This window comes from Anopheles arabiensis, chromosome 2 (assembly GCF_016920715.1).
Source record: "Anopheles arabiensis isolate DONGOLA chromosome 2, AaraD3, whole genome shotgun sequence".
Taxonomy (NCBI): domain Eukaryota; kingdom Metazoa; phylum Arthropoda; class Insecta; order Diptera; family Culicidae; genus Anopheles; species Anopheles arabiensis.
This window is the reverse complement of record NC_053517.1, coordinates 84,521,618-84,545,875: the sequence shown is the minus strand read 5'-3', so window position 1 is coordinate 84,545,875 and position 24,258 is coordinate 84,521,618. Positions and strand designations below refer to the sequence as shown.

The 24,258-nt window shown below is 41.8% G+C and overlaps 3 protein-coding genes across 7 annotated transcripts in view; all 3 read right to left on the bottom strand.

The window, feature by feature from the left end:
• Nucleotides 1-579: 579 nt before the first annotated feature.
• LOC120908598 lies at nucleotides 580-7,151 on the bottom strand. Its single transcript, XM_040319780.1, has 3 exons — nucleotides 7,038-7,151; nucleotides 5,857-6,958; nucleotides 580-1,262 (listed from the first exon to the last, which is right to left on the bottom strand). Exons 1-3 carry the CDS (start codon nucleotides 7,148-7,150, stop codon nucleotides 720-722), a joined length of 1,758 nt encoding a protein of 585 aa, XP_040175714.1. The 5' UTR covers nucleotide 7,151; the 3' UTR covers nucleotides 580-719.
• Nucleotides 7,152-8,575: 1,424 nt separating this feature from the next.
• LOC120908599 (platelet glycoprotein V-like) lies at nucleotides 8,576-10,491 on the bottom strand. Its single transcript, XM_040319781.1, has 2 exons — nucleotides 10,289-10,491; nucleotides 8,576-10,198 (listed from the first exon to the last, which is right to left on the bottom strand). The coding sequence occupies exons 1-2, from the start codon at nucleotides 10,312-10,314 to the stop codon at nucleotides 8,755-8,757; spliced, it is 1,470 nt and encodes a 489-aa protein (XP_040175715.1). The 5' UTR covers nucleotides 10,315-10,491; the 3' UTR covers nucleotides 8,576-8,754.
• A 4,619-nt stretch (nucleotides 10,492-15,110) lies between these two features.
• LOC120896588 (Krueppel-like factor luna) overlaps nucleotides 15,111-24,258 on the bottom strand; it is a 302,013-nt gene continuing 292,865 nt past the window's right edge. For all 5 annotated transcript variants that reach the window (XM_040300808.1, XM_040300805.1, XM_040300804.1 and 2 more), the window contains exon 5: nucleotides 15,111-22,479. In XM_040300808.1, coding sequence (XP_040156742.1) covers nucleotides 22,304-22,479 — 176 coding nt within the window. In that variant the 3' untranslated portion in view covers nucleotides 15,111-22,303. The remainder of the gene's footprint in view (nucleotides 22,480-24,258) is intronic.

Below are 24,258 nucleotides of genomic sequence, written 5' to 3'. Positions count from 1 at the left end.
TGGCAAGGAAATCCGTAATCGAATGAGTCATTTAGCCGACCTTTTGGACATTTAGATACATTATAACCGTAAAATATTGCAATCGTTTCTGGCGGAGACCTGTGTAGTAAATGTCTATTTTGTGTAGCCGTATGTTATAATATATCTCAGGTGTGCAAGATTCAGAATTAGCGAATGTTATTAATTGGGGATTAGGTATCGCACAAGATATGTATTATAAATTGTTGGTAGGGATATGTGTAACTAATGACAAGGATTGATTCCAACAAGAGCTTCGATGAATGTTTTAAATAGTCAAATTAAAAATGACCACAATCTTCAATTAGACTATGAGCCAGACCATTTTTCGGTTCCTTTACTCGGGACCCCTCGAGATCCCAGGGTCCCATGCGGCCGCTTAGTTTGTGTACTGCTTAATCCGCCTCTGACCACACATATTCACGGGAATGATTTTTGCACGTAGAATGTCAGGTGCATTTGAATCTTAAGCGAATGTTTCAAGCGAGTTATAATCATTATATTCTATCGAATATTTTAATTCATCAATTGATTAAATTAAAGAAAATCAGTGAGAACAAATAAGTTCAAAGTCCTTTTATTTCATAACCACTTTCAAAACAATAATCTTGATCCATCTTTGTACTGCATTAAGAAAAACGACGAATCTTGTGTGTTTGCCGAAGGAGAAGTATCTCCAAGTATGGTACAGTCGAACCGCCCTAGATGGGTCTGTGCTTGCTGAGCTTTGCGAGTAATTGCTTTATTTTTTGACGCTTCAGCAACGTCTGCTGTCTCAACAGAATCTGCATTGTATTCTTATTATCCAACTGCCGCTCGAGTGCAATGTTTTCCTGTTCCAGGTCCTCCGTTTCCTCCTGCTTAGCATCCGCCTCCGTACGGCGTGCCTGAGTTTCACGCAACTTAAACGCGTGCCGCTCCTTCAGATGGGTGAACACTTTATTAAGATTTTCGCTCGGGCGCGCTAGTCCATCCTTGGGCAGGCGGTACCGTCGCAGATTGGTATCGATCTCGGCGTGTAGCCCCTGCAGCAGCTGCTCCTGTTGTATCTGCTCGTTGGTTAGCTGCTGCACCTCAGCTCTCAGCTCGTTGACTTCAGCCTCGAGCTGTTCGTTACCCTGCAGTGGCACACCACCCTGTTGTGTGATGTAGTGGGACAGACTTTGCACGCTGTTGATGGTATCTGTGGCACTGCAGCGTCCTTGTGCACGCTGCACCTTCTCCACCACGCTCGTCAGGGCAATGTACTGTAATAGCCGGTCCAGATACGGCTTGTCACTTTCTTTGCAGCAGAGACCGTGCTCGAGATGGTAGTCGATCTTACAGTGCTGGTCAGCATCGTGTACTGCAGGATGGGCTACGTTTCTGAAAAGTGCACGTAAACTGTTACAATCCCAGTCGTTGTGCGATAGGGTAAGATTCTTTAGCGTATGACTGGTGCTAAGCTTAAGCGTCACGATGGAGTTGTGGTCGAGATAAAGGTACTGAAGCTTATCAAACTGCGCCTGATTATGTTCCACCCACATCAAATGGTTGTGCGACAGATCGAGCACTTTGAGCGTTGGGATGGGTCGGCCGTAAAGGTCGAGCGCTACAAGGCGGTTGTTGGAGACGCACAGTCGCTCCAAGCGCTGCATGGTGACAAAGTGGTGGATCGTTATTTCCTCCAGCTTGTTGTAGGAAAGATCCACTTCGATCAGTCTGGTATAGTTCACCAGCCAGGCAGTGTCAGTTAAGTTGTTGTGTTGCAGCTCTAGAAAGGCCAACTTCACGTTGATGGGCCCGCGTACGGCGTTGATGCGATTGTGCGATGCGTCTAGTTCTTCGACCGCGAACGGTATGGTAAGCGTTGAGAGCAAGTTATAACTGACGTTGACGTGGAAAAGACTGGGAATGAGAGAAAGGTCAGCATGCGTAAGCCTGTTGCTGGACAGTATAAGAATTTGAAGCGATGTAGTCGCTTGGAAAGTGTCGTCTTCGATGCGCTCCAGGTTGTTGTTTGACATCGACAACACGCTGAGCTTGGGTGTGTTGTGGAAGATTTCGCGTGGCAGGCTGGTTAAATCGTTCCGTTCCAGCGTAAGCACCGTGAGCAGGGGGACGTTCTGAAACACGTGCGGTGGCAAATATCGAATCCCATTGAATCTCATGTACAGCTGTTGAATTGTGTGCGCGTAAGCGAACGCGTTCGTATCGATCTCCTCTATCTGCAGGCCGTTCAGATTGAGCAGCTCATCCTGGCGGAAAGAGGCGTGTAAAGCACTTAAAGTGGAAGGAGTCAAGTGAAGGCTCTCGTAGGATAGCTTTCCTCCGTAGGTACTGGCTAAAAAAAGCATACTGCAATACAGTAACCAACAACAAAAAAATACTCTGTAAGCGATATGAAGTAATGCCTAATTGTTTGATGCTGAGCGTTACCTGATTAGAGATACGGCGCGTAACCAGCACATTGTGGCACTCAAAACAGGAAAACTGTGTTTCTTCTTCGACTGATGGATTGAAACTGTGCAATGACACCTACGGTAGAACTTGCTCAGCCGACTGAAAGAAGAATTCGTTACGGAAATACCCAGTGATAATGGCGTCGTGAACATGAAAACAAATGTTATGATTGAGTAAATTCACTGTCATAGTACTTATCGGTGTTTGAGTTCACCACAGTCGGATGTGATTTTAGAGGGCAACAATCAACAATAATATTTTGGGTCAATTAGTTTAGTCACTAGCAAGAAACATTAAGAAAATGAATAAAATTAGAAAAAAAAAATGTTAATATAAGTAAGACCATGCAACCATGCAATGGCTGAAACATTTCACGCTCAAATGTATGCCCCTATCTGTCATCTTGTAGGTATCAGGTATCAATATCAGCAATGAGCATCAGGCAAGCTACCGCAGAAATGTTCAACATTTTCGGTTCAAATTATCACGTAATTTTCATGACATTTTACAGCACTGCACGTCTCGACCTCATTTTAATCATCATTTTATCATCAATTGATCATCATCATCACCATCATTTTAACGGTTCTTAAACAAACATGGAATGCGGGTGTGATTCTTCATTTAAATCAGCCTCCTAACGCAAGCTATCCTGATTTTCAGTTTTCTGCGCATGGCGCCAAAACGTTAGTTGGCGGTACAGTTTCTAAGTGATCTGATGTGTTGGGTAGTGCTCGTGTTTAAGACCCTTGAGATTGTTAGTTTGGTACTACTCTCTTCCAAAAGCGACTGTCTTCGTTTGAGACAAGTAATGCAAATGTCCTTGGTTCAGTTAGATATGTCAAACCAGAGACAAATCGAGTTGTGGGGTAGCTGATTGTTCTTCATGACTCTGCCTGAGAGCGTCTGTTATCCATGTTAGGAGCGGCTTGCTTCTTCCCGAAAGGCTACTCTGCTTTCTCCCGTCTTGGCTCGCTGAAGGACTCTAAAAAACCAGTGAACGTAGGCCCTTCGACGAGACTGGAGGTTGGAGGAGAGTCATTGCAAGCCACATCCCCAAAAACACCACAGTGATGAACAGTTAACGAATAGAAGAACCGTATCGGACCAATCGATTTAGACCCCCGCTAGGAGAAAGGATTTACAATTGGAAGCTGTACCCGTATCCTGTACGATGAGGACTGGGCCGGTGGCTTCGAGATATTAGCAGGAGGTGCGCTGGGAAGGCGCAATGGTGCGCCAGTACTGAAGCAATCGCACGATCTACACCTGTGCATTATTACAGGTCGGACATTAGGAGGTTTATAAACTAATGATTGGAAGCTACAGCGCCAACCAGCTACCAAACGACAACGGTCTCAGGGTTATACATTTTATCTCCTCCAAGCACATGACCATCTGCAGCACCTTCTTCCAGCATGCACCTCGCTTCAGCTACACGTGGAGATCGCCACAACAGACAAATTGACCACGTTCTGATTGACAGAAAGCACTGTTCGGATATTAGCGACGTCAAAACCTTTAATGGCTCAAACGTTGACTCGGACCATTTCCTGATCATGGTAAAGAACTGCCAGAATGCCCTACGCAGCTCACTGGCGTATGGTGGAACGAGCCATCAACACTGCAGTCTCACTTAAGATCAGCCACTTGCTACGTGGAGAACGTAAGGAATGGTTCGACGAACAATATAAGTGAGCACTATCCTAGAAAAATGCAGCGCGTGAGCGGCTGAAACCCGTCAGAACGTCGAGAAGTACAGAAGACGGAGAAAACAGCAAATAAGCTGCTGGGGCAACATTCCCAGTCGGGGGCCACCCCCTTGCTGAACAAGAGATCGAAAGAGGAACGAGTCGAGTTTGCTCCTAAAACCACAATCTGGCGGGATGTGGAAGACAATCACAACAGCAGCGATAGCAATGGTGCAGATAACCATGTGCCTCCGCCATCTCTGGATGGTCAGGTGGCCAGCGTCATCATTGAGTCATTGAGAATCAATGCCACGGAGATGAAAATTTCTGATTGCCCGAGTCCCACACCAACTGGGAACGTTACGTTACAGATTAAACCCCTCACCCCTTCCAATAGCGTATTTTATTGAACAAAATGACATATTTTATTTTTTCAACTTTATTGTGGTTCATACACAATTTTTGAAATGAAACAAGATAAAATTATAAAATATTTTACATAAGGAACAGTTGTTCCACACAGCAATCGAATTCTCAAAGATAATTCTGATAATCGGTTGGTTGAAAGGTCTGAAGTTACCTTTAACAATTTTATCCCCCGTTTCACGATGGCCGGCTGTTTCCCCACAAATGGTATTCAGACGGAAAAAGGGCTAATTGCATAAACTCCATTGCCTTTTACGGTTTGTTTGAAATGAATTGGTTTGGAAAAAAATGAATTCGTATTCCACCCGTTTCCAGCGTTCCAGTTAAGTTACGTACCATTTGCTTGGAATTGCGTGTCGTCACCTGTAAATCACATGCCACTTTGGTTGTCACAGTAACGCGACTGCAACGCATGTGACGATCCTGTGGTAAGTTTTTCCTCCGTCGGACGGATGACGGACTAGTCGGCTGCGAGGTACATAAAAGTAGCAAAATCCGTTTTAAGCGGGTATAATCGCGAAGGATGTTGAGTCAAGAAGTAGAATCATCGTTTACAATCAAAAACCTACCTTAACAGCACTACATAATGCATGGATGATGCCTAAGTTTTACATAAACTACCTCAAACAAGTGAACTTTTGCTGTCCATCACTGCCCCGCATGGATCATGATTATATTAATTCGAAGTTTTTTATTTAAAAAATTGCCGACATCTGGTCTTGTATAATACAATGGCACTCTAGCTAGGTCTGTGATTGCCGAGCTGTGTCAGTAATTGATTCACTACTTGACGCTTCAGCATCGTCTCCTGCCTCAATGCATATTGCTTCCTAAGTTTAGCTATCCGTTCCAAACGGAGATCTATATTTTGTTCCATAACATCCATCTGGTCCTTGAGCTTATCATCAGCCTTTTTCATGAGTACTTGTGATTTACCCAACTCATGCAAATGGCGTTCCCTCAGATGGGTGAATAGTTTGTTAAGACTATCACTCGGGCGTGCTAACTCATCTTTCGGCAGGTGGTACCGTCGCAGATTGGTATCGATCTCGGCTTGTAGTCTTTCGAGGAGCTGCTGCTGTTGGATCTGCTCGTTGGCTAGCTTCTGCACCTCAGCCCTCAGCTCGTTCACTTCAGCCTCGAGCTGTGCGTTACCTTGCAGTGGCACTACACCCTGCTGTTTGATGAAGTGGACCAGACTCTGCACGCTGTGGATGGCATTTATGGCACTGCAGGATTCTTTTTTACGCTGTTTCTCCACCACGCTCGTCATGGCAATGTACTGTAATAGCCGGTCCAGATACGGCTTGTCACTTTCTTTGCAGCAAAGACCATGCTCAAGGTGATAGTCGATCTTGCAGTACTGGTCAGCATCGTCTACTGCAGGTCGGGCTACGTTTATGAAAAGTGCACGTAAACTGTTACAATCCCAGTCATTATGCGATAGTGTAAGATTCTTTAGCGTATGACTGGTGCTAAGCTTAAGCGTCACGATGGAGTTGTGGTCGAGATAAAGGTACTGAAGCTTATCAAACTGTGCCTGATTATGTTCCACCCACATCAAATGGTTGTGCGACAGATCGAGCACTTTGAGCGTTGGGATGGGTCGGTAAAGATTGAGCACCACAAGGCGGTTGTTGGAGACGTACAGCCGCTCCAAGCGCTGCATGCTGACAAAGTGGTGGTACGTTATTTTCTCCAACTCGTTGTTGGAAAGATTCACCTCGATCAGTCTGGGATAATTCAGCAGCCAAGCAGTGTCAGTCAAGTTGTTGTGTTGCATCTTCAGAATGGTCAACTCCACGTTGACGGGTCCGCGTACGGCGTTGATGCGATTGTGCGATGCGTCTAGCTCTTCGACCGCGATCGGTATGGCAAGCGTTGAGAGCAGGTTGTAACTGACGTTGACGTGGAAGAGACTGGGAATGAGAGAAAGGTCAACATGCGTAAGCCTGTTGCTGGACAGTTGAAGATTTTGAAGCGCTGTAGTCGCTTGGAAAGTGTCGTCTTCGATGCGCTCCAGGTTGTTGTTCGACATCGACAGCTTCTGTATTGTGTGCGCGTAAGCGAACGCGTACGTATCGATCTCCTCTATCTGCAGGCCGTTCAGATCGAGCAACTCAACCTGGCGGAAGGAGGCGAGTAAAGCAGCGGGCAGTTTGCGCATGGTAGAGTTTTTGAAGGTAATATTTTTCTGGTTGTTTAGCGTGTCATCCTCAAAACCAAAGCGTACATTTCGCGTTTGCATATCAATGTGCACATCGTAGAACACACAGTCGTACTGCAGATTGCTCTCAATGCATTTGTATTCGGGCTTTCTTTGTATTGGCTGACTCTTGTAGGATGGCTGTCCTCCGTTGGTACAGGCTAAAAAAATTACACTGCCAAAGCAGCGACCCACACAAAAATACACACTCTGTAAGCGATGTGTAGTAATAACTATAGACTGCTGAGCTTTACCTTATTAGTGATACGGCGCGTAACCAGCACATTATAGCACTCGAAACAGGAAAACTGTGTTTCTTCCGCGACTGATGGATTGAAACTGAGCAATGATTCTGACGGTGGAACATGCTCAGCTGACTGAAAGAACGGGAATTCCCAGTGATAACGGCGTCGTGAAAATGTAAACAAATGTTATGATTGAGTAAATTCGCTCTCCAACGTGGCACAGGATATGTTGGTGTTTAAACTCACTACAGCCTGATCTGGTTTTGGAGATCAAAGATCAGCAGCACTAGTTGGGATCCAGCTATTTAGTCGGAGTTTGTAGACATATTTTACTGTGTAGATAGAGGACCTAAAATACATATCCGTCAACTCGAGTCGTTGGTTAGCCATGAGACAATGTTGACAAGAAGAATCTGGGTATGTGTAAACTTGAGACGTTTCAAAAAAAATTCGGTGCTTTATTAAGGGATCGAGATCGATAACTACGAGCAGGCTTCATCACGGGTTTTAGGAAAGAGGAAATTCGTCGAAACGTACACTGGTGATATTTTTGGTTTTAGATCTTAATATCTGTTATTTCCTGTCCTTTTTTCGTGAGCTATTTTTTTCGGGGATCTGTTTTGGGCTCATTTGTTTTGTGATGTCGTTTGGCTATTTGGGGTATATTTACTCTAACGCGCACGCAATTAAAACATAACTAAAACGTGTTCTTGCATTTCATATATCTAGAACATTTTTCGCTTTTGAAATTTGTACTAAATTCTCAATCTTCCAGCTGTAAATCGTAAATTTGCTTTGATAACGGTGGTTTCAAAAGTTTTGCTGTTTTTCGTTTTAATTTAAGACTCACTATCGACATCCGTACAGAGCATTGGGCCAGGATTGTTTGTAGAGGAATCGTTTTTATTTTGCATCGGTGAATGATTATACCTTTTTGTGTTAAAAGAAGAAGAAAAGTATGATTTCTTGGTTACTCTCTATCATCGAAAATCATTCAATGTGCGCAACAATACCAGTGAAATGCTCAAAATTAAAGTTAAATGTCCTTTTTTTTCTCCAGATTTTCTACTCTCATATATTTAGCTTTTGATTTTCCGGTGATGAGTGATCTGGCTTTTTCATATAGCACAATTAAACAATTTCTTTTTGTTCAACATTATTTTAACTGTACAATTACACTAGAGGTAGCCTTAAAACAGGCACCAGGCTTAATTGTTTTAACATAAATGTATGTGAATTAAATATAATTTGTTTAGTACAATATTGCCATAATTGAAATTATCGTTAAATAATTGTTCTTTATTTCGTAAACTATGGCAGCTTAAAAAAGAATAATATAAACGGTGAACATACTAAAACTAGTAACCTAGTTTAACAATGAAAAAACAACTGTTGCCTAAATGGATGAATCGAATGAATCAAAACCATCTGTCGATGGCAACATTAGCGTTCATGGTACAAAAATAATGTATCAATAACTTAAAAACTCATTTTAGTTGGGATGTTGTTTGTTAGAAACTTTCTTTCTAATTGTGTTTACATGTTACTTGATAAAAATAATAATCGTTTGATTTATTTCATTTCCACATAATATGCACGATCCACTACTAACAAACACAAAAAACACAGCTACAGCTACATTGTAATCTATCGCTTCCCCGATTAACCCCATTTTCCCTTCCTGCGTGAATCGCTTATCCCCCTCACGCATCCAAACCGAAGCACACTAAGCGCCGTCGCTCGGCAGATACTGCATCTCGACCTCGCTACGCAGCTCCGCATTCTCCATGATCAGCTGCTTGATCATCTTGCGCGATTTGTAGATTTCGCGCGTCAGCCGCACAATCTTCTCGCGCAGATGGTGCTCGGCCGAGGTGCAGCAGATGTACCGGTGCTGCTCCGGCCGGGTGCAGTTCCGATTGCCGTTCGACCACTTGACGTACGCCCGCTCGAGCAGCGTCACGATGTGCATCAGGTTGATGCAGTCCCAGTCGTTGTTGTCGCACGAGACGAGCGTCAGGTAGGGGAAGTTTTGCTCAATCTCCTCCATCTGCATGTCGATCAGATCGTTGCCGTGCAGGTAGATGTACTCGAGCGCCGGGAACGTGTCCAGCACGGCCAGATCCAGGTAGAGGAACTTGTTGTGGGCGAGGTTCAGGCTGCGCAGCGATTTCGCCGGCGACGGAATACCGTTGTCCAGTATCCACAGCCGGTTGTTGTTCAGCTTGATGTCCTTCAGGTTCTTCATGAAGGCGAAGATGACAAAGTCCAGCGTTACCAGCTCGTTGTACGACACGTCCAGCTCGATCAGGTTGCGGAACTTGAAGATGTTGTTAATGTTCGCGATGTTGTTGCGGGACAGGTTGAGGTGCGTCAGCTGAAAGAAGTCGCCCTGGTCCATCACGATCCGGCTGATCTGGTTTTCCTGCGCGTTCAGCGTCCGGAGGTACTTGGTGACGAACACCTCGTCCAGATAGTTCCGCGCAATGTCGAGCGTTTCCAGCTTGTTCAGCGACTGCAGCTGCGACATGTTGAACGTGCTGATCATGTTCGCGCTCAGGTTGAGCTCGCGCAGCATCGGGCACAGCACGAACTGGTCGTCGTTGATCTCCTTGATGCGGTTGTGCTGCAGCTCCAGTATCTGCAGCTCCTCCAGCCCGGAAAACAGACCCTCCGGCAGCTTCTCCAGCTGGTTCTCGTCCATGTAGAGCAGGCGCAAATGCCCAAGCCCATCGAACGCGTGCTCCTCCAGCTGCTTGATCGTGTTGTTGTACAGCGACAGTATCTCGAGCTGCAGCGCACCGTTGAACACGAAGTTGTTCAGCCGCGTCAGCCGGTTGTCGTACAGGTGCAGCTCCTGCAGGCGCTGCGCGTTCGCGAACGTGCCGCCGAGCAGCTTCTGGATGTGGCACGCGTCGCTCGACAGGTACTGGATCGCCGGGAACGTTTCGAAGATCTTCTTCGGCAGCACCACCATGGAGGAGTCGCGGAACGCGATGCTGGTGTCGTTGAAGTTCTGCACGCCGAAGAAGATGCTGTCTGCGTCCGCCTCGCTGCGTATGATCACGTCCCGGAACAGGCAGTCGTAGTAGTTGGCGGTCAGCGTGCAGTTGAACTTGGCCTCCCGTCGCCCATCGACCAGCCAGGCCAGCAGGCTGAGTGCTATGAGGCTGTGAGGTGAGTGTAGGTTAGAGGGTTGGTATTAGAATGCATTTTTGGATGCATTGCGTGAGGCAATGTTTCGACTGCAGTTCACTCACTAAATGTACCACCAGTGGGAGCTCATCACGGTCTTGTGCGGCTGGTATGTATGGTTGGATCAGGCCCCGGTCCGGTTGTCATTGCGTCGTTGGCTTTTGACAGCGCCGGGGTCGGGAGAGCAGATGATCCACCGGGCGCTGGCACAATTACAAACAGAGAAGTGAGCCGTATCAGCCAGTGGCGAGGTACACGGGGTCTTATCAGTAGTGCCCGCTGTGCCTCTCTGCTCAACATATACAAAAAGGCATAATTATAATGGTGCGTAATTTGCAACTGGGTGTGCGTGTTTGGTTGCTGGGTGTACAATAAAGTACGTTAGGTTTTAGAGTAGCTGGGAATCGATAGCGCCGGTCTCGTGTTATAGTCGTCAACTCGTACAGCTTAACAATATGCCCGTGAAGGGTTCAAGCCCCAAATCGACCGTGCCGCCGTACGTAGGACTATCCTGCTACAGGCAGGCCTTGATCAACAACTTTTCTTGTGGAACGAAGAAGAAGAAAATAAAGAATCGATTATTCATAACTGGACAATGATAAAATCGATAAATTGGCCAAGATAGAGGTTATTCATTTTCATAGTGCGTACACTAACACATTTACAAGCATTACAAAGTACAAGTGCACTTTGACTGTGCTGAAGGAAAGTGGTTGTTATTGTATTATTAATAGAGGTTTTGGACCTTGTGGGTCTCTTTTGCTTCCGTGTTAATGGTTTGGGTATGTAGATGATTAATCCTGCACGAAACTAGTAAGATCTACTGACAGTAAAACACTGACTGGTAATGCGTACGTCAAGACGTTTAATGTCTGGAACTAATTTGCGGAGTTTGCGAAGTTAGTAAAAGAGTATGGAGCTATATTCAACACGTGGCGCTACATTGAGCACACGAAGTTTTAAAGGGTTTCGAGTTAAACAATAACATAGTTCAACCGGTTAAGAGAATGATTTAACCTGGTAGTTGAACCGTGCAAGCATTCTGTGGAGGTGGTTTGCAATCATATAATGGAGTGTTGCAACCGAGTTGTGGACTTTTGCAAGCATACTGTGCAGCGGCTGTCAGACTGTGCGTGCCGCTGTAAATACCGCAAAACATTTTCGTTAATTTTATGTATTTATCATGTTTAATTATGACTCTGCAGCAGGATTTAGATTTAGATTATCATGTGTACATCTTGATGCGATATGAAAACTACTCAAAATGATATTTTGTAGAAAGCGTCATCGGTTTCAAGTCGAAGCTTTTTACATCGGCACCCACAGACTGACAGTCGCTCCACAGAATGCTTGCACAATTCCACTACCGTACGTTCTCTTAACCGATATTCCATTATATGACTCGAAACCCTGTATAGTAGTTATGAATCCACTCAGTAGCACGAGTCTTTTTTTTTCAATGAAAGAGTCACATCTACTGTGATTGAGTTGAGAGTCAGCGTGGTGAATCAATTCACTTTTTTTTTTGGGATTCGACTGTCAAAGGAGTAATTTAACACAGGTTTCACTTATCTTTCGGTGAGCGACGTGCCAGTTACCAAACGATTTAAATCGCAGATGAGTCAGAATTACTGTTTTGATTCAACAATGCAAAGATGTCCATCGCTCAGTTCTACTTTCAATTGAACTTAACTGTCATTAGTTAATGTATGGCGACATCAAACCAATTATCATTAAAAAGTTATTTTTTACTTTTTTCGGGCTATATTTATCGTTGTTGTTGAAAAACTTGTTAAAATGTTGCATTATTGGATTTTATGAATCAATCGATTGAGAGTTGCATTCTGGAATTAATAAAGAAATATTTCCCAACGAAACGAACTTGAAATTAACCATACCTCCCATACGTAAGGTTTACCATTCTACAATCACACCAATCCTAGGTCCTAGCCTAGCTGAAATATGGTCGTTGGTGAATGGATAAATAAGAAAACGTAGTAGATCAAGTTTCACAGATGCCGTCAGAAATAAGGTAGCTCATGGGTGACTGATATTTTGTTTTAACTTATACCATCAATGAGGCATACATTCATAAATCTCAAAACTTAATAGCACACCTAAAAACGAACCACTATACATCGCAGTATAAAAAACTGCGTGAATGAATGTGACAATTACTTACCAATGTTACTGTACCTACGTGCATTGCACTCGTTTCGCTCCAACCTTCAGTGCGTTCTCAACCTTCAGCAAAGTGCGTTGTAAGCAAATACACACATGACACAGGCGGTGGTTGTATTTTTGTAACAGGAACGTACGTTTATTTTCTTTTTCATTCTTAAACTTAATATGCACATAGCAGAGTTTATAAGCTACAATTCCGTTCTCATGCTCCGTTCTCCGTCTGCTGCACTTCACTAACTCGCACGCCGTTTTTCACTGCTGTCCTTACTACTTTTTCGTCTTCTTTTTTTTAAATTTGCGCCTGTTTTCTTCTTTCCTTGCTCTGAGTGTTGTTTTTTTTTCTTCTTGTGTGTTTTAAACTCATTCATTGCACATTGTTTGCTGTGTGTGTGTGTTTGTGTGTATTTTTTCTTTATACAATAATTTTACCTCTTTTTCTTCTCTATTGTTTTTGTTGATGTTTTGTGTGTGTGGGTTTTTTCTGTTCTATTTCTTTCACTTCCTCCCTTCTTTGGATGACTGTTTTTCCCATTTTCTCACTTTTGCTGCGTTTTTTTCTTCTTCTTTTTCCGTTTCATATTCACATTTTGCACTGTAGCATTGCAACAGTTTTGTCTCTGTGTGTGCGTTGTATCTGGGTGTAGCACCATTTTAGCAAACAGGTGCCCAACACAGTACGGTTTTTGTTTACGTTTTTCTTTGCAATTCAATTTGTATAAGTGCGTTAACAACGGAAATTATTAGAAAATCGTAAGCAGTAACTGCGACCGAAAAGCTGTAATAATAATAATAATAATATTAATGATGACATTTCTCTCGGTTTGATGCTTATCTTTAGTGTGTGTATGTATGAGCAGTAGAGAGAAAGAGGAAAACCCAGTAAGCAGCAACGAAACGGGTTTTTGGAGCAGAAAACTGATGAAGCGCCGTGTAGCAGCGCCTTAACAAAGGTGAGCTTAGTAGCGCACATGCCACACAATCGAAACCTTACACAATTACTAACACATTGAACTAGCTTATATCCTTTCTTCTAACCATCATCATCTCTTTCATCACCTCCGTCCTTCCCCATGCACACGTACGGTGTGCCTGTGTATGTGTGTGTGTACATGTTTGTGTTTGTTTTGTGCTGTTATCACTTCTGTTATCCTTTCACTAAATGCTAACCAGCTCCCGATGGCACGATCTTTTTTTCTACTCTTCTCTCAGCTGTGTCGTTTGATCCAGCTCTGTACAGTTTTTTTTGCTTCCCCTTTTAAGAATGTTGTCACTTTTGCTGCTTTAAAAAACATTCCCATTTTTGTTTTTGAGTGAATTTTTCTCTCTCTCTCTCCCTAAATCATCTCCGTTGCTCCACCGCTCACCAGTGCTCGCTAATGATGCTTTGCGCACACAACAATCCAAACAAACAGATAAGAAACGTCCCGTGTCCCAAAACCACATAGTGCCACCGCACAATCGCGCCTCGCCTTTGTGCTTCTTCACGATGAAATTTGATTTTGAGTGTTTTTGTTAATAATTATATTAAAAGCCCTTAACGATACGAATAATTTAAACACTGTATTTCTTGTCGATTTGTATTAATTTAACCACTGCTTGTCTTTCACCCTTTCCCCGTGCTTTTTTTTCTTCTCTTCTCTGACCCACACGAAATATACATAACCCTAAGATTGCGATATGAAGAGAAACGGATACACTTTACTCCACTGTTTTTGGGGGGGACGGGAGGACGGGTTCCTTGTGGATACATTTTCAACACAACAAACGTTTCAATCAACGCAATGCAACTCACAATCCAACTCGCTCGGAAACCCGCCCTGCTAGCAGCACACACACACACACGATCGGGTAATAGGCTTTGGAATGCACATTGGCGGGAGCAAATGAAATGGGACAAGACCGGAACGCTTGAGTTACGCGGCGGGGCTACAGTTCGTTCGCGGCGTTCGAGGAGCGAGGGAGTGGTTCGAGCATAATGGTAATCAAACCGGGGGGAAGGAAGGGGTATTAAGTTAAACATTTACTAACACGATTGCTTCTTAACTTTACTAAACTTTGCCTGTGTGCCTTGTGCTCTACAACACACACTAACGGTCGTCTCGCACCACCAGGTTGCCCGTGTGCGAGATCGCAAATTACAATAATATTTTCTATGAAAGAAGATGACGAGTGCGTGTGCGTGCGTGTATTTGTATGTGTGCGTCCGTCGTGTTGGCGTGTGGCTGTATGTGTGTGTGTGTCTCAAATTTGTTTAACCGATATTTGGCGGCCATTTTTAAACATTCATAAAACACATTTAGCGACTGTGTGGACGACTGAACTGAACCGAATGGTGCAGAACCGTGATATCATGCCACTTCCTGCTACTGCATGTCTCTACGCAAGACCGCTTGAGCGTGACCAAATACTTTGACGCTTTTGCTTAGTGTATGTGTGTGAGAGGCTTCGTTTCTCTGTTAAATTCTGCATTTTAATTTACACTCAATTGCAATCAACAAGCAGCATCCTTTTGCGAGGCGTAAGGTGCGTGCGCATGAAACGATAGTACAAGATGTAATCATAATTGGGCTGGTTTTTGCTGGTACACTTCCTCTTTGCCTTGTGTTGGTGCCCACAGCTAGCCTGCTTGGGAGATGGGTAACGGATTGGAGGAAATGCTGAACGTTCAAATCATTACAATTTGTTATCCTGTGTGCTGTGTTGTTTTTTTTCTATTCGAATTGTTTTCTTTTTTTGCCAACTTCTGTTATCTTCTCTATTTAGGATCAATCCGGCTGAACGTTTGCTTTTGTTTTTTTTTCTGCTTTATCTTTTGAATTGGATAACTTTTCAGTTTGATTTGTTTGTTTTGTTATGTTCCTGTGTGTGATCTTTTTTCTTGTCTTTTCCCATTTTTAGTTGTCGCTCTGTTTGTTTAATACAATTCTTTCTCTCTCTCTTCCTTTCTCTTTCACTTCCTTCCTTTCTCTTTCTCCCTCTCTTTTTTCTCTTTGCATTTATACTACTTTTTAATCAACTATAGACAAAATTACAATTATAAACTTTCATAAAAAATAGCTTCTCGCTCAATTACCTCTCTAAACTCATCCCCGACTTATTCCGGGAACTTACCGGCTTACGCTGCTTTCTTTCCTGCATACTAGGTTTTGCTAACTTTTGCAACGTTTCGCTTTGCTCTATTTGTCTGGTTTTACACTATTCGGTTTGATTTACGCGTCTCTGTTTTGTGTTGCCTCCTCTTCCTCTTTTCCGTTGTCAAATATTTGCTAAATACCTACGGTACATCTTATAGCATACATACAAACACACACACACACACACACACATACTTACGTACACATACAAACATACTCTCCCGCTCAACCGCTGGCGTTATACTGGCACATATACATCTTTACATACAAATACCGGCCCAGGGTGGGGAATGTTTCTTATGTTTATCATCTTTTTTGTTTTCTGTTCTGGTTTTTTGTTATCTATTTTACAATCTACCTCCGTGCCTCTCGGTTTATCAATATTTATCGTGTGTGCAACTGGTCGGTTGCATGGTTTACGTGTTTTCTTCTTTATATCAGATTTTGCCAACTACTTGAAAATATCACTTATTTACTTACGGTTACGTTATTTGCTTTAGCTACACCGGCCTTCTCGTTTGATCGTGTATTTTTGCGTTCTTTTCTTCACTTTTTTATTCTTCTTTGTTTTGCTTCACTCTCATTGTATTTACACGTTTCGGTAGTTCCGTTCTGTTGTTTTTTTTTGTTTTTGTTTTTGTTTTACTATTTCTTTCCTATTCCTTACCCTGCCATAAAGAGGACACAAATCTCCTTCAGCAATAGTGTTCAGTGCGCTTGATGATGAGCAATGCGCACAGCACACCCACGTACCAACGGTGCAACGAAATTCGCCAAGCAAATGAACTTTATCGGTACGTGCTTTTGTTTGTTTGGTTGGTTGGGTTTGGGGCTTTAGTTTAACAAGCGACACAATAACAATGCTTTTAAGTTTCTTGCAATTTTTGCTGTTTTAATACTAACTTTTCCACTTGCGCAATGCACAATGGGCCAGCACGCTAATTATAATGTGTTTTGTAATGTTTGGGAGTAATAAAACCTATACAAGATCAATCCGTATGGCGATTGGAGTCGATTATATCGAGTGAACGTTGAGGTTTGTTTTTTTCTTCTCTCTCTCGCTCTCTTTTTGCGTAATAAGATTTCCATTATATAATAATTTATATTCAATACTAATTTTGTTTCACTCACTGCTTAAACCGACACATATGTGTACAAAACAGGAGGATGCTGTGTGTAACTCGGTCGGTGCTTACTTAGCGGAATGCAATTGATCGAGTGGCTGAAAGTACTGAATTGATTTTAGCTGAAAACGGAACAACTCATCTACACGAACCGCAACCGTTGGGGGTTGTAATAAATTTTGGATAAATATCGTATTTATAAATTTTGAAGCTAAATCATCATAAGAATGTTGCCTTTTTATAGCGTACTTAATTAATTTATCTTATAAGAGACAATAGAGATAATTGTGCAAGCTGTAAGCCCCGCAATTGCCCTTTTTTAACTACACCGAAACATAACGATCCAAACAATTGAAACACTTGAATCCACGAGCGGGTACAACTGATATGAATTTTGTCTGCAAGAGGGCGAACTCTTTCTTTGTTTTGGTTTCATATGCTCTTTCCTACTAACGATAGGTTTTGAATCGTTTTACTGTAAAGAAGCGCAAAGTATGAGCTAAATTTTAATTTTACATTTATATGTTATACTTGTTTCAAACGCTTTTCTCTTTCAACGATTTATTCCTTTTTTTTACTTTTTTAAATCTCTTCTATTCCATTCATTTCTCACTCACTTGTTCACATTTCTGTTGCTTTTCTTGCTCTTTCTTGTGTGCATGTGTGTGTTTTACATGTTTTTTCAACACTTTCTGATCTTCTTTATCGGCCTACTGCGCAATGTATACAAAACACAATCACACAACCGTCACCGATGATGAATGATTGCGGTACTTTTTAGATAAAAACAAATTTTATCCATTTCTCTTTGTTTGATCTTTTATTTTTGCTGCTCAAGCCTTGGGCATAGGTGATGTGATGTTGCCGCTGAGAGGTGTTTATTGTTTTCCTTAGTTACCAAGTGTGGTTGAGCAATTTTTTTTTTTTTAAGATTTCTGTCACCTCGATTTGATATTTAGTTCCTATGAAGCTGTATAAAATTCTTTCCCCTTTTGTTGGATTGTTGTGTTATTGTTTTTTGGTTTGCTCACGAACATGTTTTTATTATTTTAATTTCTTTTAGACATTTTCTTCATTTTGCTTTTCTTGTTAAAGTTTAACGCGTTTTGCACAGTTGTCGATTTAAATTCGATTCCCTATTCCTCATTCATGGCAATCACAATCACCACAAACGAGTGCCGAATCGAGTATAAAAATAGTAGAGCGTTTTGTGTTGTTTGTTTGTTTTTTTTTGTCTATGCTGTTGGTGGTATTTGAGCTTTGAGCTTTGGCTTCCTCCCGTCCCGGGAGTCAAGAGGGAAGTGTTGCGTTGGTTTCTCACCGTAATGAAATGACCTGTGGCTTCGATGTTACGTGTGTGTGTGCGCGGCGGGTGCCAAAAACCGAAGCTTCTAACAAACACCAAAAAGTGAAACCAGCGTCACCTGCTTAACCCGACCACCACCAATCAAAATCAATTGGAACGGGGTTTGGGGTTTTAAAGTAAACCCTCTATCCAATCGCTTTGCCCCTGCTGTTTGCTATTGCTTATTCGTTTTGTGAAGGAATACAAAAAAAAATAACAAAAAAAGCTTTACCATAGTTGTGCCAAAAGGTTTTTGTTTTGCACCATCATTGGCGTTGCGTGTTGTTTTTTCGGGTTGTGAGTTTCTTTTAAATTTCTCTCTTTACTTTCTCTCTCTCTCTTTCTCCGCTTCTCTGCCTCTGTTTGTCTCTTCCTAAAATTATCTAGTAGCTTCTCTCTGTTGCTGCGGAACGTTTCCTTTTCACACTACTGTTCGTTGAAGGAAAAAAATGTGTTTAAAAAATATATATATCCATTTATGTATGTATATATATATAATATCCAATCTTATCTAAACTGTCTACACACATGCTCTGTGTTTCACTTTTCTTGCTTTCTTGCACCTTTGTGCGTGTATTGTTTTGCGTTTTCTCATCTGTGCTGAAGCTACCTTACGCTTTACTAATACTCTATCGACATTCAGCATCGTCACGATTCTGTGTACTGATTGTAGGTGTGTTTGCGTGTGTTTATAGTGCATAGATTTAATTTAAATTTTCTTTGCCATTATTTTGATTTAAATCCTCATTCGCCATTTTTTCTTGCATTCATTAGAAAAAAATATGAGACAAAATAACACTAGCAAGGAAGAAGAGTTTACAAGCATGCACAAATAGGGCTTTAAACGGTAGGTAAAAATGACAAAATATCGCTGTAAGTAGAATCTGTAATTAGAGCAGAAGATAGCATGTATTGTCCGTACTTTTCACACACACACATACACGCGCACACATGCACACGTACATATATCTGGCCGCACCTTGCTATGGCAGGTCGATTTTAATACCCCCGGGGATGAATTGCATTTGAAACCCAAAATGTTTCAGCGCGCTTCTTACAACAATTCCTCTCGTCATTATCCCTGCGTAGCATCCTGCGCTGCAATAGTGTTTGTGTGATAGTGTGTGATTAGTGTGATTAGTGGTTGTGCTGTTTATACAATCGTTAGTTCGTTTGTTCGTTTTTTCTTGTTTTCCATTTAAAATACACGTTAAAAATTTATCCAGTCTTTGATTAATACTACTTTTGACACATGTTTTTCACTGTTATTTTCCTTTTTTAATGGTAGCGGTGCTTTTGCTAGCCGTTGTTTTGTTTTATGTTTTTACTTTGTTGCGTTGGTTTTTTAACTGCACGGCTGTCATCAGTTTTGCGCTAGTTGTGAGTGAGCTCTTTGTATAGGTTTACGTTTCTATCTGTTTTTTTCTATTTGTTAGTTTGCTGTTGCAGTGTTTCGTTTTTGTTTTGGTTTTCTCTTCTTTTTTTTTGAATCTAAATCTACCTTACAGTTCATGGATAACATTCCTGCGTTGCTCCAATTGCTTACTTATAGCCCGTCAGAATTATTCTAATATTTGCTCTAAAATGGGTAAGATTGTGGTGGTGATGGTAGCCTGTTTTTGGTTTTGCTTACTTTTTAAGTTGTTTTCATTTTTTATGATCGCTTGTGATACTCATGTGTTACAAAATGTAGTTTTCTTCTATCTCTTGATTTATGCATTTTTGTTATGTTTTTTTCTCCAAAGTTTTACTTCGTTTTTAGTTGTTTTTTTGTTTGTTTGTTGTTGATGCAGTTGTATGATCGTCATGTGTGTGTGCTTTGTCTCGATGGCCTTGTTTCGCAAATAATTTTGCTAAACATACAGCCAGGTCAAGTTGCATAACTTGCTATTCGTATCAAAAGTGTTTGTCTTTGATTTTGCTGTAGAACGGCAATGGCAACCGTTTTTACAAATATACCCTTACTCAAATACTGATGGCGTTTTGATGCGTTTTGTATCGTCTGGAATCGGAACAATCACATTCGTTTGGGTGTGTAAAGTGTAAAATTGTGTCGTGAGTGTGTGTGTGTGTGGGTTTGAGGGAGAACTTCATCAACAATTTGTTCTTTCTTTTTCAATCTTAATCGCAGAAAAGTGTGTGTTTTGTAGTAATAAATGTTTTTTCGATCACTATATAGATAAAGCAGTTGTTAATACGTTTTTATCTCCATTATATGTGGCTCTCCAACAATGAAGTTACCGAAAGCAAATAAACCAAAACAGTGTAGTTTTGATGCTCAAACTCAAAGCATAACCATTTAGCAAACGTTATAAACGTATCATCGATTGTTTGATGCTTTTTACAGTAGTTTTAACACTGAATAATAATGAATATTATCTCTCGCTATAAGCAGCACGAAAGCACATATACACTGATTGATATTAGCACGTTAAGAAAGAAATAGATCGATACTATTAAATTGATCATTTATAACACGTAGTTACAAAAAAAAGTGCATCCCTATATCTGCCGCTTGCCGTTTGCTACCCAAAACCCCACGGGAAAAGATACAAAAAGGGATACAACAGTTTGATTTAAAAGTTTCGTTTTGACTTTCTTTTTGCCCCCTTTCTATTACCCCAAACCTAACGCTTACTTTTTCCCGAATTTCCCTGCACTTCAAAGTCACGCAAGTTGCACGGCGCACTTGGTTACGGTATTTTCTGTGTTGGCAGTGATGTTTGTTTTTATAAGTGTTGGATCGTATTTTTCGTTTCCTGTTCGTCTTGTCTTCTCTTGGCATGTGTACAGAGTTAATGGGACAAAAATGTTTCCTTTCTTGTTTGCACGTTTTTTTAAAAAGGTATTTGGAATTATTTTAACTCTAGTGTACGCCTGGGATAAGCACGGATGCTAGAAATGGCAATTAAATTTAACCTAAAAGCTACGAAACAATACGAAAATCGTACTAACAATTAATGGCCACGTGTATGAAGAAAACGATGCTTGTACTTAATTTCAAGAAACTAACTTACTACAAAACGGTCATATTAGATGATTAAAAACGCAAAACAGAATATACAAATACAAAAGAAGAGCTATAAATAAATAACGGTTTTGGAAGCACAATCCATCGTTATCGTGATCAAATTTAAAACTCATAAAACTTTACTCAAAACTAGAAAATACTCATTATTTTGCCCTATAAAACTCATTCCGCGAAAAGTGAAACTTATTTTTTTGGTACTAAAATGTAAAACTCAAAACAAAAATACAAAACAAACAAAGAATGAATCAATATTTGAAAATTTAAATGAAAAACTCTTAAACTAATCAAAAACATGTACTATCGATGACAACACAATAAAAGATGCACAAACTCAAATAAAACAAAAACATATAAAGAAACGAACGTAAATCTTACATACTACAATGGTATTATACACATTGGTGTAGCACGAAATCCTACTGAACACATTCTTAAAACATGGGTAACTTAAACCGAACTTTGAAACTTAAGCTACTTAAACAAATCAATACATTTTGCACATTTTGCTTATGTTTATAAATGTGAGTCTGTTGGCTTACCGAGTACAACAGCATACAGTTTGGACGTTGGTTTTCTGCAAACACATAACAGCACAAATGGCGCGGTTTTTCTTCTGCTACAAAATGTTCTCCGTTTCTTTTTGTGTGTTTGCTATACTGTTTCAATGCTTCAATATGGCGCTTTTTGTTTTGTTTTCAATCAGTAAAAAAACTGTTTCTTTTTTTTATATCTCTCTCGTGCTCAAAACACTATTCAGCTCAACTGGACGTCTATAAACGAAACGAAAGACAGCGTCTAGCAACGCTGATCGGCGCTATGGAGATAACCGGATAAACGGAGAAGAAGGTGAACGATTTACGATTAAGGTGATTATGATGGGGTGAAATTGGGTAAGCCAAAGATAGATTTCCCTGCCTGCCCCTACAGTGTTGATGCACGTTTGGCATTTATAGCCTTTTTCCCGAGTCGGGGTGCGGAGTGGAAAATCTCCGCTTCGCAGTTTCAAAGCCAATGGTGATTAGTGTGTTCATTGTTTTCCCAGTTTCGATTTTCTACATTTACTATTCACAGTTTAGTTTTGCCTATCGTCACACTTTTGTTTCCAATTCGGGGTGCTTTTAAAAACTCTCCTCTCATACTTTCCCCCTACCGGCGCCTCTGCGTTGGTGTAAAGCTCTCTTGCTCGTTGTGTCTTCGTCTGCTGGAGCCTTCGTGCTGCTCGCCGGAGCGAACGACAGTGGAAGGTTTTGGAGACGAATGCCTTAGGCGTGCCGTTTCATGTGCAGCGCAAGATGATCAGAGCGGGAAAAGCAACGATCGCAGTGCCGGCACTTGAAGGGCTTGGCGCCGGTGTGCTTCCGGTAGTGGCGCGTCAGCTCGTCGCTTCGGGCGAAGCGCCATTCACAACCCTCCCACGAACACTTGTACGGTTTTTCTCCTGTTTGGAAGAAAGAGAGGGTGACAAAATAGGGGAAAAGAATCGATTAGTATGGGATCACGATCTTACTTACTACGGTAATGCAAGTTTAGTAGGTTGGCTCAAAAGTTTAGCTGTGATTTTGTTGTTGTTGGCTTCGTTATGATTGAGTTGAAACACGTGCATCACGTTTTCTTTTCACATTAATGTAAGTTACACATAGCTACTCGCTAGTGGAAGCTTTTTTTAGTTAGCGAGGGAATGCTCGTGTCGAATCTCTAATTTAAGAAGTTTTTCACCGTTTTTTGATGCGAAAATGGCTGAAATACTTGCACAACATATTTATCTGTCAATAACAAAGCTTTTCTAGTACAGTTAAGTATAAAATATGGAAAAATATCATATTTTCTGAAGCAGACCAAATTGTTTGGTAAAATGCTTCGGTCAGCCGCCGCCAGATGCTTAGCGAGTACGGACAATGTACCCCGGCCTTTACAGCTGTAAAAATACAGCTATCTTGGAGTTTAAACGCTATATGGAAAGAGACGTCATAATGAAGAGGTTCCTGATGTCAACAAGTTTCGGTCGAAGATGGTACACATGTTTAAAAATAATTCAACTTTGTATACTTGTTACGCCATTCACTTCCTGTTTTATTGGAGTTGAAAAAAGAACACAGCGCCCGTTAAAATTAACTCGCTCAGCTGCCTTACTTTCGCGCTAACCCAAAACCCACTTACTCTGCTCCTTACTGTGTGTCTCGAATCCTTAACGAAGCACACCTCAGCACCCTCTAATGGACGATGCGCGCGAACTGATGCTGCTGCTGGGCTGCTTAGCGTTCGGGTTGCGTTTAGTATTCCGGGCACGTACTCGCGAACACTTTCGGTCAGCGGAAGCTTGCCGTGGCCCCCGTTCCGCCCAAAGGGAATAAATTACATTGTGCACACCATTTCGACGTGGGAAGTGTTGTGCAGCAGCATCAGAAGGATATTACGTAGGATAATTGCAGCATCGAGTGTTTGTTATCACATCATCCATTACTCTTGGACGTAATTAAAAATGTAAACGAAAGACATCGCCGCCCAACTCCGGCAGATTCGCCCCGCTCATTCATTATGATGCACCGGAAAAACACGTTGTCTCTGTTTGCACACGGAACAGTGAAAGGGAACTCACACACAAAAGCGCCCGCGCGAGCGTGTGTATTTTAGCTGAACGAGAAAATGTGCGGTAATTTATTTGCTTTTCCCGCCTGTCCCTTGCTTGCGTCAACTTCTTGCGTTAAAGGATCCTTCGCGACGTTGGTGGTCATCAGTCGACCACTGTAACTGAAATGGAGGAAGTTGACTTCTTGCACTCACACATACATACATGTACATCATACTCTCAATTTGTTTTCATTGGCGCACAGAGAATGGTTAATATTTCCGCATTTACAGCCTACACCTCGGAAGGGCGCACGAGATAAAGGTGGATAATGTTTGGCGAGAGCATTTGTGGGCGAGTGTGTGTATGTGTGTGTGTTGAAAAATAATGTCGATCCCTTCTCGACCCCTCTCCCTTCGGAGTGATGTGTAGGGTGGCAGGACGCGGAATATCACTAATGGTGCATAATTCATTTTAATTGCAAGATGAAGACATTTATGGAGCAGTACGGTTTGGAGCTCGGGGCAATAAAGGAGCATAACGAAAAGGGATTGAAGGTTGTTGCATCACTTCTTGGAGCGTTGACGGTGCTGCGTACGAGGATACGGATGCAGGCAGGATAAATGCGAAACGAACGTACATCTTTCAAAC